Source organism: Canis lupus, chromosome 11 (genome assembly GCF_048164855.1).
Source record: "Canis lupus baileyi chromosome 11, mCanLup2.hap1, whole genome shotgun sequence".
NCBI lineage: Eukaryota > Metazoa > Chordata > Mammalia > Carnivora > Canidae > Canis > Canis lupus.
This window is the reverse complement of record NC_132848.1, coordinates 17,937,077-17,955,489: the sequence shown is the minus strand read 5'-3', so window position 1 is coordinate 17,955,489 and position 18,413 is coordinate 17,937,077. Positions and strand designations below refer to the sequence as shown.

The following is an 18,413-nucleotide window of genomic DNA, read 5'->3' as shown; positions in this document are numbered from 1 at the left end:
GAAAAAGGAGAGGAAAGAGATCTATCCCCTTGTTTTCAAGAGAGAAAATTAAGCCCCTAGTTTAAATTTGTGTTTGTCCATATTGGACCATATTTATTTGAGCAACTCAGGAATTAAAATAATAACAATTTTCTAAGTTTGGATTAGGGATTTTTGATAGGAATCTTTTCAAAGCCTTGCTGCTCCAGTTAGGTTATAGTTAGTTTCACATTTCGATGATGTTTGTTGGCAAAAGACCAGGTGAGAGGATGAGGAACCCATCAGAGCTCAGCAGTGTGCACTACATCTTTCTGTGAATCAATAGTTCTATTTCTGAGCTTAGGGAGGTCATAATTTCAGTTAAAATAACTTGTCCTTTCTTCCTTTGGCTCTTATAAACAGTTGGAGTTCCTATTTCTTGATATCAATTGTTAAATCTAAGATAGTTCTGGACAGCCGGGTGACTCAGTGGTTGGAGAGATTGGGAAATTATTTCCTTTATTTTCTAATATTATTAGCTGAAGCCTGTGTGGTTTCTAAATATTCTCTAAATACACTTTTAAAAGATCAGTATAAAAGTAGACCATGTCACATATAATCAGACTTGATTATTTAAAATTAGTATTAGTTGTATTTTACTTCTTATATGCTTTCTAGCTTTAAGGAATTTATCTGTTAATTTCTTTAGGGTGGAAACTTGACATTTTTGAGTTCTGATCATCCCAGACTTCCAGAAAGCATAAAGGAAAACAAATTACTTATACTTCGAATCACTAATATTGATCAGATAGCTCTGTATTCTCTCAAGTAAGTCAAATACATGTATCATTTTGAAAGTAAGTGAAAACACCATTTTTTATTATCTTAAGATGATATTCCATCCTAAAGCATTTTGACTTTAGAGTTTATATTTTTTAAAAACAAAGCATAACTATATGTGTCTACTTTATGTGCTGTATTGTACTCAAATATACATTATGTGTGGGAATAGTTATATAAAGATCAAAAGTGTCCCATTTTATGTTAAAGATACTTTATTAATTGGTCTGTGTTATAGCAGATAATTTGGTATTTTACCAAATACCACCAAGCAGTCAATTTTAAAAGGTAGGGGTGCCTGGGGGCTCAATGGTTGAGCATCTGCCTTCGGCTCAGGGCATGACCCCAGGGTCCTGGGATCGAGTCCTGCATCAGGTTCCCAGCAGGAGCCTGCTTCTCCCTCTGCATGTGTCTCTGCCTCTCTTTGTCTCTCATGAACAAATAAATAAAATCTTTAAAAATAAAAAAATAAAAAAGACAAAAGGTAGGCTACAGTACAGTATTATAACATTTCCCACATTTTTAGTGTAATGCTTTTTTTTAGCACTTAAAGAATGTCTTGAGTTTCATATGATTAATGATATGCATAATGAAGAAATAATACTGTGAATCAAAAGTGCTTTTAAATGAATTTGAGTTTTTTAATCACAGAATACATATTATATAAAACATTATATGTTATCACATATATGTATGAACATGTCAGTTACAATCTATATTATTTGTATATATAATATATATATTCTGTGATTTAAAAAAATCCAAATTCATTTAAAAACAGTTTTGATTCATATCATTCATGGCATTATATATAAACAATATACATTTTATATACATATTTGTGTATAAGTTACATAAGTAAAATATAAAATATATATGATCATAGAATATATATTAAAATACATATTTTTAAATAACAAAATATACATGTATTTATCCTACTCTTTCAAGCATTTCTTGGTGCTGAATCCATTTCAAAATGACAATAATTGGCATACTGTATGTGCATTAGAAGCCACATCCCCTGAATTAGCTAAAGGACATCTGTTTCTTTGTCATTTACTGTATTGTTCAAATGAATACAGGTTTTTTTTTGCTATTTATTTATTTACTTACTTACTTATATATATATTTTTAAAGATTTTATTTATTCATGAGAGACAGGGGGAGAGTGAGAGAGAGAAGCAGAGACACAGGCAGAAGCAGGCTCCACACAGGAAACCTGACGCAGGACTCGATCCCGGGACCCTGGGATCACACCCTGAGCCAAAGGCAAACGCTCAACCACTGAGCCACCCAGGCGTCCCAATTTTTTGGCTTTTTAAAATAATGTGTTTACATTTTGTACTTTGAAAGTTAGAAATGCTTTTAAATTTTATCGTTTTAATTATTTTAAAAGAACATCGATATAGCTACCAAATGAATATAATGTTTAAAGGTACTTCTAGGAAGGCTTAAGGATTTTAGCTCGATTTAGCATATTTAATCTTTCTGGGGATTACGGCAGCAAGCCAGCTGGGACTTGAGAAATCTCTAAGCGCTCTTCCAATTTGGAGAGTTTCTTTGAATCTAGAACAGAGAAGAGCTTAGTAACGTTTTTGTACTGAAGATCACAAAACAATAGATTTTTATCTGCTGTGAACATATCAATTGCAGAACTGATTCTGTGGAACATGAAGATGATATAACCAGTCAAGAAGCCAATGATAGGCTTGTCCTAGAGGCCGTTCAAGGTATGGATCATGACTATAGTCTCAAGTAGTTCTAATTGCAATGATATTCTTTGCAAGCAGTAAAGCAGAGTAAAGCAGTGTTTTCCAGATTTCTTTTTAGTTTTATAACAAAGGCACTTTGTTTATATTTCTTATTTGCTTATCTTTTTAGGAATTTATATATTTAAAAATATTTTTATAAAGTTGATAGATTTGAAAAAACATTTTTAGGATTTTTTCCATTTTAATGATCTTGTTTAACTGAATAACTAGTATTGTATGAATTATGAATTTAAGAGTATTAGAAAGCACTAGATAGTATGGGTTTTCTCCATGAAATGAATAAATGTAAGTGATTTTTGTAATATAATACTTGTTTTATGCATGAGATGATATACTAAAGAGATTTATGGCAGCCTCTCATAAAAGAAAAATGCTAGACTGGGAGCCAGGTTGGTGTTTGGACTCTGCCATTTGGTAGACATATTATATTGTGTAAACCTCTTACAATTTTTTCTTCATCTCTAAAATGGGGATAACCAGTTTTATTAACTTTCCAGAGTTGTAGTAATAAATGAGATATGTGCAGGCTTCGGACATGAAAAGACGTTACAGATTTTGTTTGTAGGGTCCAGTCTTGTAACCGCTGGAGTATACTAGGCTCAGATAGCTTCTTTGGTGATTCTCATGGTCAAGGAGAAGACATTAGACAAGTAATCACAGAAATCAACCTATAATTTATGAAGTTCGATAAATCCTATTTGTCACTTAAAAATGATACAAGAGTAGTAAGAAGGCTAGAAACAGATTTAAAAGTTGTTTGGGGTTGGTGATGGAACTCCCCCGAGATTCCTGATGTCATTGTCAGGAAACCATTTTCTTTGTTCTGTCCTGGGCAGCACAGGATTTGTCACTTGAATCCGTGACATCTGTTCTTTATGAATTTAATAACTGCTTTGTAAAGTGAACTATGTTTTCTTAAGTAAAGATGGCACAAACTGTATTAAATGTGATCACTGGCCTGCAAAGAGAATGTTAAAAGCTTGAGAATATAACTAAAAATTCCTAGAAGAAAGCGTTACTTTAAGTGTGCAAGTAGAAGAAAGCACTCCAGAGCCTTGATGTCGTTCATATGGAGGTTACGATGTGAAGATTCCAAACTATTTTAGAGACTTTGAGCTTGTTATTTCTGAGTGACTTGCCTGGCATCAATTTTGTAATTATGGCAAAGAGGAACGAGGTGTGAGGTCATTAGATGAAGAGGAAGCCTGGAAAGTAAAAACTAAGATTTTATTTGGGACACGTAAATTATTTTCATGCTGAGGAAGTGATCCCTTACTTTTCCATATAACACTTTGACCACACAGTGGTGCTATAGTTCTAGTGTATTTACGCTGAACACTTCTGAAAGCTTCCAGGCTCGGGGAGTCTTGCCAGTCCTATATGCCCCCTGGGTGCATATTCACGTCCCTTACACCACTCACAACAGCTTTAATTTTCCTACAAGAGACAAGTGGAAAAAAAAAAGTGGAAAAAAAAAAAAAAAGACAAGTGGTACCTTGTGTATGGGAATAATTGGTTTCTCGCTCTCTCTTCTTCCTAAACAGATGTGCTAAAGGAACAGCTACTCAAAAGGGGTGTTCGTATTTTGACCGGATTGGGAAAATACCTTAAACAATTGGACAAGGAAGGAACTGGACTTTTGGACAAGGCAGCTGTCAAGCGAGCTCTGCAAGAGTTTCACTTGCAAGTGTCTGAAGACGTACGTACTGCGATGAAGGACATTGCTTCCTTTCCTTCTGAGATTTTAGTAGTTCATGTGTGTCTCCTCGGTTTGGGGAGGATTTTATTTATTTATTTATTTATTTATTTATTTATTTATTTAGAGCATGAGTTGAGTCAGGGCAGACGAAGAGGAAGACAGAAGCAGACTCTGTGCTGAGCCCTGAACCCCAGACCCTGAACCCCACCCAGGGCTCGATTGCACAACCCTGAGATCATGAACTGAGCCCAGATCTCGATTTGGATGCTTCACCGACGGAGCCACCAGGGGCCCCCATGTGTCTCTTTATGCCTCATAATCAGTGTTAGCCTCCAGGCTACAAGTACTGTTAACTTTAAAATTCCAATATTCATTCCTCCCTCATATACCTACTAAGAACCTAGTACATAGGCACTTCCCTAAGCTCTGAGAAGGCACACTCTGTCCTCTTAAGGTCTTTATAATCAAAGGAAAAGAAAGATAGGAAGAATTTAAACACCATATGTGCTAAATAGAGAACCAGGCCAGGTTACTGGGAAGAGGAGGATTCCCAGGGGAGGCTGTGGCTCAGCTGAGTTGTGAAAGATGAGGAGGAGTTAAACAGACGAGACGGGAGGAGGAATATGGATCACACAGTGATGCTTCACATGAAAGGAGAAGCACGTGTGAAGGCACGAAGGCGAGGGCATGTGTTGCCTGTTCTAGGAATTGCAGAACCTCAGCCTCACTCCCCCGGCCCCTGAGCTTCCACACATCCCGTTCCTTACGCTGTGAGCAACCTCCGACTAGACCTTTGAGTGGCTGGATTTCCCATCCTGCAGGCTTTCCCTGGCTGGGGCTCTACAGTGATGTGTCCAATGCTGCACATGATCCCTGGTCCTCTCTATACCATTTGCCATTTTATTTTCTTCATGCCACTTTGCAAGGGTTTTCTGGCTTTTCTGGCAAGTAGAGTGTAAGCTCCATCAGGGCAGGGCCCAAGGTGCTCTGGCTTCCTGCTCTGTATCTAACACCTCGGACGGAACCTAGCATAGGGCAGGTGCTGAATGAACAGCGTTAGTTTACGTGGGTGGATGCATGGGATGGGGAAAGAGAAGACCCGGGGGAAGTAAGCCTGGCAGGGTCCGCTGCCCAGAAGCCTTGCGTGCTGTGCTAAGAAGGTTGGGCTGTATTCTAAAAGCACATTTGGAACACATCTGCCTCAAGGATTTCAGATGAGAGAGTCTCTTGCTTCAAATGGTCTTGTCACAAGACCTAGTGTATTCTGTGGGAAGAACACTGGGAATTGAACTTAGGAGATGGAGATTCAAGCTCTAGACCTACTACTTCAAGTGTGTGGTCTTGCATAGGTCTTTTACCTTTTCTGATTGCCAGGCTCTACGTGGGCAATCCACAGATGATACCTGTGGCCAGAGTTACTTTGAACCTCAGATGAGAAGATGACGCAGGAATGTACCTTTCCAGCTAAAATCCTGTGCCTGTTTGATGTGCTTATCACTGTGACACACTGTTGTGTGTGTGTGTGTGTGTGTTTATTTATTATGAGAGAGAGAGAGAGAGAGAGAGAGAGAGAGAACACAAGCAGGGAGATGCAGAGCAGAGGGAGAAGCCGGCTCCCCACGGAGCAGGGGGCCAGGACCCCGGATCATGACCTGAGCCAGAGGCTCAACCGACGGAGCCACCTAGGCGCTCCTTCTTTTGTGTTTTTTACCAAATTTAACTTTGTGGCCCACCTAGTGAAGCATACTAGAAATCATCTAACTTTAACTCTTCCTCTCAAGAATAATAAAATAATGGTAACAGTAAAAACAGCAGCATTAAATTAGAACGCCTTGGTGTCTTCATCCACCATCACACAGGTAATTCCACTTGGAACCCAGATACTCTAGGCCAGTCTGGCATTCTGCATCAACCAGTAGTACTTCTCTTCTTGGTTGATTGCTAAATTTTTATCACTGGAGTCAGGAATAAAAACTAAAATAATTATATAAGACTTCTAACATATACTTGGAAAATATAAGCTTCCCTTTTTCTTTTTTTTTTTTTTTTTTTTTTTAATTATTTTTTTTTATTGGTGTTCAATTTACTAACATACAGAATAACACCCAGTGCCCGTCACCCATTCACTCCCACCCTAAGCTTCCCTTTTTCTTATTTAAAAAATAATATCCCCTCCTTTTGCCCCTTTAATACCATTAAGGAACCATGCAATGATAAGCAAAAATAAGAAATCAAGAATCACCATCTGGGTCTAATTGTGGAACTAGTTTGGGGAAGACATAGTCATTTTTCCTTGATCTGAAATGTAAAAAATTGATATGCATCCTAAGTAGCCTAATTTATTAGAGATACTATAATAAATTTAAGCTCAGTTTTTTTTTTTTTTTCAACTAAGTTATTTTCCATTCTGTACCGTATCTTAGAAAGACTTCCATGGAGTTGTTGCCACTTTTGGTAAATTATTCCATTTTTGAAAATTATTTATTTTAAGCTTCAAGCAGTGTCTTTTAATTCTAGTCCATGAACTGGGCATGCAAATTCATCTTTTATCCGTATTATGTACGATTTTAAAGGTCAAGCTCATTTTTTAATTTAAGAGCAATTTTACAGACTCTTAAAGTCAGTCATATACTGGGCATTGTAACAGACAAATTAGGGGTCATTGAAAATAGGAGGTAGTAGCAGAGAACTTTTATTCGTACCCATCGTTTGTCAGCACCTTGCTAGCTATCTTATTTACATTCTCATTGAAAGCTAGCAGCCTGACTGAAACACTGAAAATATATTGATTTACCGGAGTAGAAGAAAACCCCATGCTGTGATTCTTTTTGTTATTAGGAACTTTATGAGTAGAACATTCTAAGAAATTATGCATTTGCAAAGAAATAAGTGGCAATGGTGCAAGGAACAAACTGGCATGAGGTGGCAATGGTGCAAGGAACAAACTGGCATGAGGATTTACTCAAAATAACACCTTTGGGTGTGAACTGTGGAATGACGTTGGAGCTGTTCCGACGTCCTGAGCCGTCAAACGTGAGGGCCAGTAGGCAGGCTGTTAGGAAGCCTCGCGGAACCAGAGGGACTTTGTTGTTGCCATGTGTTTAATACTCAGAGATAATTCCATGTTCAAATTCGATAGGTGGTAAGCATTTTTGTATAGAAAGGAATCAAACTTAAAATACGAATTTGTGAAACTGCCCCTCCTACGTGACCCTTAACTGTAGGGCACTGTCACCACCACGGGGTTCCTGCAAGTAGCTCTCTTAGCACCTTTGTTTGGGTTTACATGCAAGTTTTTGGAATTGCCTTGAGTCCGCCACCCGGTTGGGGCTACAAAAGTAGTAACAAAACACTGTCGAGAGGAGTTCAGTTGTGGTGCTGCCTACGGTGCACCGAATCTGCTCTCTGAACGCTTCTAGGCCCTGGAGTCTGCGTGGCAAGTTCTGGAGGGCGACGCGGGTGGCAAGGCCGACTACGGAGAGTTCACACGCGCCGTCATTGGGGAAATGAATGAGTACAGGAAATCGTTTGTCCGGAAGGTAACTTCGTCGAGTGATCTTTGAAAGTCGCCTTTAAGAGTGTCAGGCTCACCATTTCAAAACTGTATTGAATTGCCTTTGCACATGTCTTCAGTCCTTTTAGCCGTAATGTCTTTTGGGTTTAGTAAACGGAGGCAAACACGTACACGTACAGATCTTCCAGGACAAAGCAAAATAATTTGAGGGTGTGTTTTAGAAACAGATTTTAAAAGGAAAATAAAATCTGAAATCAAATTTTGGGTTCACAGGTGACTAGTTCTATAAATTGCTGGCTCCATAAATGACCAGTTATATGACCATTTATTATTAAATATCTCTGATCATAGTTTCTTGTCTCATAGAGGTGGTACAAGGATTCAACAGGTAAAATTCTTAACATTATGGCTGTTCCAGGGTCGAGGCTCAATCTTAGGACCATGACTAAGAGCTGTTTCTCTGGGTTTTATAATATGCATGTTAGCGAGCCGTTCAAATGACGATTAAAATGACCTTATTAGATTAGAATGAAAAACAGGACCCCTGATTTTTGTTTTTTCTAAAGATTCATGAATTTATTTATTTTGGAGGGTGAGAGAGAGAGTGTGTGCTCAAGAGACAGGGCGGGCTGAGGAGGAGAGAGGATCCCACATAGGCTCCACCCCCAGTGGGAGCCCAACACCGGCTCCTTCTCACCCCCAGATCATGACCTGAACCCAAATCAAGGGTTGAGGCTTAACCGACTGAGCCACCCAGGTGCCCCCAGGAGCCTCGATTTTTATAGGAAAGTACGTATTACTCAGGTTCTGAGGGCCTTTTTCAGAGCATACTTTTGAGCGACGTAGTTTCCTTCTTTTTTGGACGTGCACCTGATATAAGATGTAGATGTGTCTAATACTGAGGCAAAGCTTTTGTGCATGAAAAGTATAAACCACTACACGAGGTGTAAATCTCAAATAGAAAACATCAAATTTTTTATCTTTCCCGGCCAAAAGACGCAATAAAAACTTTATGTTGAATGAATTCACCACATAATAATTTATAAATTTGAATTTATTTGTACTTCAGGTGTCCTGGTGACAGATTTGAGTTTCCGAAGTAGAAGCTGGAGGGTTATCTCCTTCATGAATCTTGGTACTGGGACTAGGGGCCGGAGTAGAGTTACAGAGTACTGTTCCCAGGGCTGCCCTAGCAAATTCTGCAGACTGGCTGATTTAAATAACAGTCCTTATCGCCTCACAGTCCTGGAGGCTAGAAGGCCAAGGCCAAGATGTCGGCAGGTCTGCTGTTTCCTGAGGCATTTCCCCTTGGCCTGTGACTGGCTGCCTTTTCCCTCTGTGCTCACGTGGTCATCCCTGTCTGGTTGTCTGTGTCCCCGTCTCCTGTCCTTATAGACCAGTCACACTGGATTGGAGTCTACCCTAGTGATTCCATGTTAACCTCATTACCCCCATCTCCAAATAACAGTCACAATCTGAGGTGGGGGAGGGGCAGGGGTTAGGGTTTCAGCGTATGATGGGGGTTCAGCCCATATCAGGTACCGTATTTCTGTGAACACACTGTGAATTAACAAACTTGATTGTAGTTTTGACTCTTCTGCAAGTGGGGCTGTGGCTTTGGGGTGGCTGTGTGTTTCTATATGCCCCATTCCTCTTCCCCTTCCCCATAAAATATTTTTTATTTTATGATACTAAAAATTGCATTGAGTAAGAGGAGCAGTAAAACAACTGGCATATAGAAAGTAGTGCTAAGTTTAAGGAAATAGAGTCAAGTCACTTAAAAAATATTGTACTTTCTCACTGATTTTAGTTATGAGTATTTGCATGTTCACTTTTTGAGTCAAAACAGTCCTGGTAGTTTGTCTTGGCCATTTATCAGTTTCCTATAACTCCTAGTGCTGGAAGTTACCAGAAGGTCTTTTGGCCAAGTCTTCAGCACCAGAGGTCAGGTTACCCTGTCAAGTTCACGGGGCCAGAAAGTGCAGAATAAGTGTGGTGCAGAATGCCCAACATTTTGCTCTAGTATCTTCCTGTATTCATGATGTTCCCTTCATATATCAGTTTATATATGGCAGAGTACTGTGGGTTTTTTGTTTTGTTTTGTTTTTTGGAAGATTTTATTTATTTATTTGAAAGAGAGAAAGAAAGAGAGAACAGAGAGAGAGAGGGAGAAGGAGAAGGAGAGGGAGAAGCGGGCTCCCCACTGGGCAGGGGCCCCCATGCAGGTCTCGATCCCAGGACCCAGAGATCGTGACCAGAGCAGAAGGCAGATGTCTTCCTGACTGAGCCCCGCAGGGGCACCGAGTTTAGTACTTTTAAACTGGCTCAAAAAGAACTTCCTACAGAATAGAGAATTAGGTTCTCATGTTTAATGATTTCACAGAAAAAAAATAACATTTCTCTCTTCAGGCCTTCATGAAACTGGATTTCAACAAAACTGGCTGTGTGCCTCTTACAGACATAAGAAAATGTTACTGTGCAAAGAAGCATCCTCAAGTCATTTCAGGTAATTATCAGGAGCCAAAATGCATTAGATTTCTAAAATGTCATTAATAAAAGTAGTATACTTAAATCATATTAACTTACAGTGTGGACCTGAGGCCATTAAGGGAGGAAATAAACAATTATTTTTAAAACCAGAAACATAAGAGCCATTTGGTCTTCTTCATTTAAAAATTCCTAGGTCTATTGTCTGTGTTTATTTTTTTTTCTTTGATGTTTATAAAATGAGATGGAACTTTTATTTTGTACAGAGGAGATTATGAGGAATTTGAGTTAGAACAGAGTAGATTTAGAGGACGAATGATTACACGTGCAAGTTCTCTGAGTTACCCCTGTGGCCGTTCTGTTTTTCACTTTCAGTACAAGTATTCCAAAACTTACGTGAGGTAGTCAATGCTATGTTAGGAGCTCGGCTTTGCATCAGGTGCTCTGCCCAAGTGTAGACGATTGCAAGTGTCCTGAGCACCGATAGGGTAGGCTGGTGGTCAGTAGCGAGGTGAGCAAATGATGTTCGACTCAGCACAGTTTCAGTGTACAATGGGTTTATCAGATGTAACTTTGTCACGAGTCAGGGAAGAGCTGTGATTTTAGGGATTCATTCCCTACTATATTTCTTCTGACTTTAATTTTTACGTAATTGATTTATAAATTTTCAGTATAAGGACAGCACTTGGCCATGGTAACTCTCCTCTTTTCATTACACTTTCCTTCATAGAGGTAGCAGACATAATCATTTAACCATTTCAGTCCTTACTCTATGAATTTTCATAGCTGTGTCTGTACTATAAATATCTACTACTTCTTGAAGTGTTTTTTTTTTTTTTTTCTAATGTGACAGGTACAAAGAACACACTGCTATGTAGTTTACTTTTTACACTCAAAAATACGTTTAGGAGCTCTTACCATATTAATAATCCACAATGAGTGACCTTATTTTTATCTGCTACATTTATTCTTTTTAAAAATCAATACACTGCAGTTTACCTAGCTAGTCTCCTACTGGCAGACTTTAATTTCTAAGCAGTGAAGCAATGAACATGCTTATTTGTGACTCCTTAAGCTCATTGTCTGCTATTTCCTATGCAGGAGGGGTAGTTTCAATACCTACAATATCTACATTTTGAATTTTAATTGATACTTCCAAATTGCATTGTAAAATGACTAAGCCAGATTATATTGCCATTAGTTGGAGAATTTATTTCTCTATCATGGCAACACCATAGAATATTGCCAATCCAGTAGACTATAAAGAATGATTATTTGCATTTCCCTGGTTATTTGGAAGTTTAAACATATGTTTGTATATTTTTTGAACATTTTTAATTTATATTTTATGAAGTTTTTCTAATTTATGATTTTAATCATATACTGTTAAATAATATAGAATACTATTGTTCTAGAATTTTCCTTTAATATTTTTATTATTAAAAGAAGATATACTATAATTACTTCAGTTTATTATCATCATTAACCCTTATAAGTGGTTTATTTATTACTTTTAATTATGAAGTGAAAAAACTAACAGTTTGTTATGAAGATTAAAGCTAATCATCACTGGCTTCCCAATTTCTAATAATCTATTTCAGGTCTGAATAATTTGCTTATCAGTGTCTTTTTTAAAAATATTTTATTTATTTATTCATGAGATACACAGAGAGAGAAGAGAGAGGCAGAGACACAGGCAGAGGGAGAAGCAGGCTCCACGCAGGGAGCCTGACATGGGACTCAATCCCAGGTCTCCAGGATCACGCCCTAGGCTGCAGGTGGGGCTAAACCGCTGCACCACCCGGGCTGCCGCTTATCAGTGTCTTTAAATGAACTGCAGTTGCCATAAGAAAATTTCTAGCATTATTTAATTGGATTTAGCATATCTTTTCCTTTAAACCTATGTCATTCTAGTCTTGCTAAATATAGGAACAAGATGGTTTACTTATTTCAAAATTAGGTGATTTCAACACCCCTATGTTGTTCTTCTCTTTAATCTTTTTTTCCCCTCTAGTAATCTTAATTAAATTGCTAAAGTAGCTTTAGTTTTGCTAGATGTCATTGAATTGTTGGTGAGGGTTTTGTTCTTGTTGGAGAAGCCTTCATTAGCTTGAGAAATTCCATACCTCATCTTCACATTCACATTAAGGAAGAGGAGCTAGCAGACATAAACACTCTGAAAAAGAGGAACCAATTACAGTTTTTTAAAATTTAAAAATTATTATTATCTATAATTACAAGTTATAATATATTCACATACCCACCTCTGGAATATAGATTATTTGTAATTTTTTAAAAAGATTTATTTATTTATTTATTTGAGAAGGAGAGAGAGTGTGTGTGTGAGCAGGAGGTGGGGCCGATGGAGAGGGAGGGAGAGAGGGAGAGAAGCAGACTTCCCACGGAGCACAGAGCCCAATGCAGGGCTTGATCTTACGACCCTGAGCCTGTGACCTGAACTGAAATCTAGACTTGGACGCTCAACCAACTAAACCACCTAGGTGTCCCTAGATTATTTATAATTAATTTCAAATTAAGGCTTTTGTTGTATAATTTAACTGTAGGAAATACTTTCTTTTTACCTTGCTTAAATAATTTATTAAAAAAGTATTTTCAGCTTTAATAGGAATGAGATACCTCAAATGTATTTCTGTGTAAAGATATTAGAAATTTAACATTGTTTATTAAACACTTCATGGTATCTAAGAGGAGAGAAAGAAAGGTTAATTACAAATGGTAAAAGATACGTATTTCTTGGGTGGGGATACAGAGGAGGTCTAAAATTCTTGAGCATTTGAAACACAAATTTAAATTAAAAATGTTTTCATTACAAAAATAGTGTTAAAACTCATTTGTTCAAAAGTATGGATGGTAAGGAGAGGAGGAGATCTCTTCTGCCAACAGGTCTATATTTTTATATAGATCAGATCTTGATTAATTTTAATCCTTGACTAACACTCAATAACAAATCTACTCTATTGTTCTATATTACTATTTCTGCAGAACGTAAGTAGTCAGTCCTTGTTTATTCAGTCTTTTTTTAATAAACAGAATCATCACTTATTCTCTATTTTTGCATGCATGTTTTAAAAGACAGCAAACATCTTGTTGTCTGAAGCGTTTTTTAGTTTGAAAGGCACTTTACAATGAGTTCTTTTTTATTAAAGATTTTATTTATTCATGAGAGACACAGAGAGAGAGGCAGAGACACAGGCAGAGGGAGAAGCAGGCCCCACACAGGGAGCCCGATGCGGGACTCAATCCCGGGACCCTAGGGTCACGCCTTGGCCGAAGGCAGGTGCTCACCCGCTGAGCCCCCAGGGATCCCCGTACAATGAGTTATTATCTAAGTCCAGGAGAGAACCTCTGGTTTTTGGAAAAGATCCAACTCTTATCCTGTTTTTGCCCATCCCATTAGACTATTAGGGTGGTATTCCCAATTTAAGTTTGTTATTTCAAAATGCAACATGACTTCAAAATGATTTAGAGGGTCATTTAAATTTTTCTTACCCTCTTTTGCCTTTATATATGTGTCTCTACTTTCTTTGAGTATCATCTATCATATTCTGTAGCTTCCTTTCATCTTTTAATTCCTTTTAACAAAACCTTAATGAGAGTCTTTTCCTGTTCTGTGCTAGGATCCTGGGAGTAGATCTGTGTGAGGAGGGTCGCACCCAAGATTGTTCCTTTCCTTTAACTGATCAAATATAATCCAAGCTACCTAAATAGCTTATTGTTCTCTTTCTGAATTAAAAAAAAAATCAAATGAGGGGGCCCCTGGATGACTCAGTCAGTTAGGCATCTGCTTTCGGTTGAGTCACTATCCTGGGGTCCTGGGAGGGACCCACATCAGGCTCCAGCTCCCCTGCTTCTCTCCCTCGCCCTGCTTGTGCACGCTCTCTCTCTCTGTCAAATAAAAATCTTAAAAAAAAATCAAATGAATTAAAAGACTGAATCAGATATTTTATGTTCCCTCTTTCTTTTTTTTATAACTTTATAGTATTTAAATTTAAGCAGCTGTGAGAGGGAAATTCTAGGGATATAAACATTCCCAGGTTTGTTTGTTTGTTTATTTATTTATTTATTTTTATCAACAAAAGCTTTTTAACGAAGCACCATGATGCTAAAATTTCCAGGTTTAATATATTTTTCCTGATTTACTAAAATCGACCTGCTTCTCCTAAGTTAAACTCTGTATTCTTTTTAGGAGTGGTTTTCAGTCCCAATCCGTGGATGGAGACTGCAGCGTCCATCATCTCAGGGATACGCAGGGTTAGGAATCATTGTCAAAGGAATGGTTTTCTTAGATTTCATTTATTATTTATTTACTTACTTATTGAAATTGAAGTTAGTTAACATATAACATTAGTTTCAGGACAGATCACTGACTCCTGAGTTGCGTACAACATCCAAGGTGCCATCACGTGGCTCCTTCAGCTGGTCACCCAGTCACCCCCCACTTCCCTCCAAGAAACCCTCATTTTGAGTCTCTTATGGGTTGCCTCCCTCTCTGTTTTCATCTTATTTTACTTTTCTTTTCCTTCCCCTACATTCATCTGTTTTGTTTCTTAAATTCCACATAATGAATGAAGTCATAGGGTGTTTGTCTTTCTCTGACTTAGTTTGCTTAGTAGTCATGTTCTCTCTTTAAATAATGAACTGAAGAATTATAATTATTTTTTACATATGTGACTCTCAGTAGCATCTTATAGAATGAAATTAATCATATTTAGTATAACCTAGTAAAAATAGCCTACTTAATGTTACAGATTAAAATAGAACGATTTAATCCAGTGACAATTCTTCTGGCAAAGATTTTCATAGGCCTCTGAATCCTGTTCACAGTAATATTTTCTAGCTGCAGTTATGAGTAACTGATCCATAAAATAAGTAATGCCTGAATGTAGATAGGGATGTTTTTTCACACATTACATTACTGCGTTAATAGCCTATAAATATTTGAAATTATTTGTTTTCTTCTTTCCTCATTTCTAATGGGAATAAAGCCGAGTCCTCTTAAACATTAAGAAATATAAGAATATCTACAGTAGTGACTGTTGTTTTGCTTATATGTATAGGACACATCTGGTCAGAAGCTTAAAAGATGCCTCAAATGTGTGTAAAAGTCATCACCATTAAATTCTGATTAATGCAAGAAAATGTTTAAATAAATTAGAGGATAGTTTGACATAAGATTTGAAATGGTTGAAAAGATTCCATAAGGTGATTTAGTATTTCTTTATTGTCATCAGTCATTTTACTGGTATTTTAAGGAGATTGTTTCACAGTCGGTACTATCTTACAGGCCATTCCACAGAGGAAGAAATAAAATTATCTTTCCTAGAAACATTAAAAGGTGCCTGCAGCAAGTCTGATGAAGTGTCCTATGGTGAATTTGAGGATTACTATGAAGGTCTAAGTATAGGGATAGTAAATGATGAAGATTTTGTTAATATTGTACGTACTCCGTGGGGGATTTAGTTTTTTCAAAATGAGTGTGTCTTCAGCACTAAGCATTTTAAAGGAGAGATGAATTGAATGTAAAATAAGGTCAAACCCTGGAATATGTTTTTCTAGGACTTCTTTTTTCATTTGTTTGTTTTTTGTTTTTCTCAAAAAGGTTGAGTCTGGAAAGAGAAATCAGAGAGAGATGAAGAAGGGGGAATGTGTATTTGCAGGTGCATGTCTGAGTGCTTCCTGTCTAAGTTTGTAAAGCTCTATCTTGAGGATTTATTATTTATCTTGAATATATTTTAAAGGTCATTTTTAAAATTAGCCTTTGTAGGAAAGTTACATCTGTATTAAACTATATGAAAGCTTCTATAAAGTAAGCAAGTCACTTGTCCATTGTTTTTTTGCTACCCATTCCCCCAAAATAGGATCGCCACCATTCTCAATTTAATGAACTGGAATTGGGCCCCAAACCTGTAAGACTTACAATAGTTCAGCTTGTTTCAAACACATGAAAATGTTAGAGGAGTTAAAGGACATGCAAGAGCAATTTTCCATGCAGTGTAGATGTTTTCTGTAATATAAATATTTAGAATGATGGAGGCTTACACCTAAAATGCTACTTAGACACTGACTTGTCTTGTAGATTCTCCTAAATCATGTGCTGTTGTTTGTCCAATAGAGCACAATGTAATTTTTCAAGTGATCAGCTCTGTTTGTTCTTTTATTCTATTTTTAACTGCAGTTCTTATTACCTACACAGAATTACTGTTTAGCTAGAAATGATATGAAATGAGAGGGGAAATATTTTCTTACATTTTAATTTTAATTTTTATTTTTTTCTTACATTTTTAAATAGAGATCTCAAAAAGTGCTTTATCACATGGATGGACTAAGGAATAATTTAGTAATTCTTAATAAAATGTAAAAGGTTTGTTTCCTAAAATGAACATACATTATTCTAAACATCTCTTTTTGTTATACTAAGTAACTAAAACATTTCCTTCTAAATAGATATTATTTAGTGGTTAGATGTAATCATTCCTTTCTAAATTCTTCACTTCTCCTCACTTCTCCTTGGAAATATGAAGAAAAGAGATAACTTTCCAGAGTTGTTTCCAAGTTCATAATTTTAAATGTTATATATTAAGATAACATAAATTAGAAAGGAATGGCGTTGAGCAAAAGAAATTGTTAAAAAAATGAAAATATATACTTTGTAGAATGTGACTTTGGCATATAATTTTATTCATCAATACCATTAGGAACATCAGATATAGGATATGTGTGAACACAATAAATTCAAAGTAGTACTTTTTCAAGATTTGAGGAGATACTAAAACTCACTATTAAAGTATCAGAAAGAACATGTTACGAACACTGTAGTGCTATTTTTGCTAGCTAAATTCTTTATTGCTTGGAGTTTTTTTTTTTCCAATTAGGATATAGTAATTAAAACAATATGCTGGAAGACATTTTGGCAGAAATAAATCTGTAATACCATTTTTGGATCACATTCTTTTTCTTGGAAAAAATTATCCAGTGATAGTCATTTTAAAGCTTACAAATTGTACTCATATTGAAATGACTTAATTCTGTGGGTGCTCGATAGGTATGTACTATTTTTCATTGATAAGTTTTTATTTATTCATAACAAATCTGTTCTTATGTTGTTAGGTCCTATTTTCTTGTGAATATAATCAGAAAATGTATAGGCTGTCATACTGTGAAAAAAGGGAAGATTCTTCTGGGAGTTAGCATGTTGATGTCACAGCATACTCTTAATAAGCCTCCATCCTCTTAATATAAATATTCATATGTGTTTGCAAAAAGTTCTCTATTTAGGAGTTTAGGAATAGTTAATTTCTTATTATTTTATGCTGCTATTTCAATGTAGAGTTAGAAAATACATATTCAATATGTTATTTGTGTATTTTATTAAATTATAATTGGTGGCACAATAAATTATTCTGCATTTGCCTTATTGTCTGCATTCTTTGATTTTGGTATAATAAAATGTATTATTTAGTATTCAGTTTAATAGAAGAGCATTTAATTATGTAGTTACATTTTCAAACAACCACAATATAATAATTGACTTTTGAAAAAAAACACCGGACTTTTGAAATTCTATGCATAACACTCTTCAAGAGTCTAAAATATCTTGATTAACTTTAAAATATTAAATATGAAATTGTTTTATTGATGTTACATGAATTTTGTAGTTAAGTATATTTCATCATTGTCTAGATCTTTAAAAGTTCTTTATTTGTGGAATAGAATTGCAAGCAGGCTCCATGCAGGGAGCCCGACATGGGACTCGATCCCGGGACTCCAGGATCGCGCCCTGGGCCAAAGGCAGGCGTCAAACCGCTGAGCCACCCAGGGATCCCCTAGTGTCTCAATTCTTATAAAATAATGTTTTGAAACATTATTGTTTTTTTGAAAACTCACATGTTATTAGAAGGGATACTGTTTAGGAATTTTGAGCTACATTTTAATTAAGAAAGAATATACATTTTAAAATATACATTTTAATGATGGAGCAACTAGAGCATAATATAGATAATATAGCTTACTGTTGACCAGAACCCTTACCAATAACATAGCCGACTAACACGTATTTTCTATGTTACATACTGTTACATACATTCTTAAAGTAAGCTAGAGGAAAGAGAATGTTATTAAA

The 18,413-nt window shown here is 36.5% G+C and overlaps 1 protein-coding gene across 24 annotated transcripts in view; it reads left to right on the top strand.

Moving 5' to 3' along the window:
• CAPS2 (calcyphosine 2) overlaps window positions 1-17,704 on the top strand; it is an 84,442-nt gene extending 66,738 nt beyond the window's left edge. For 19 of the 24 annotated variants that reach the window (XM_072843291.1, XM_072843292.1, XM_072843301.1 and 16 more), the window contains 6 exons: window positions 668-786; window positions 2,455-2,531; window positions 4,118-4,272; window positions 7,692-7,811; window positions 10,196-10,292; window positions 15,579-17,704. In XM_072843291.1, coding sequence (XP_072699392.1) covers window positions 668-786; window positions 2,455-2,531; window positions 4,118-4,272; window positions 7,692-7,811; window positions 10,196-10,292; window positions 15,579-15,754 — 744 coding nt within the window. In that variant the 3' untranslated portion in view covers window positions 15,755-17,704. Of the gene's footprint in view, window positions 1-667; window positions 787-2,454; window positions 2,532-4,117; window positions 4,273-4,396; window positions 6,296-7,691; window positions 7,812-10,195; window positions 10,293-14,480 lie in introns of those variants that run through there. The other 5 variants (XM_072843309.1, XM_072843305.1, XM_072843306.1 and 2 more) reach the window with 5 other exon arrangements.
• The last annotated feature ends 709 nt before the right edge of the window (window positions 17,705-18,413 follow it).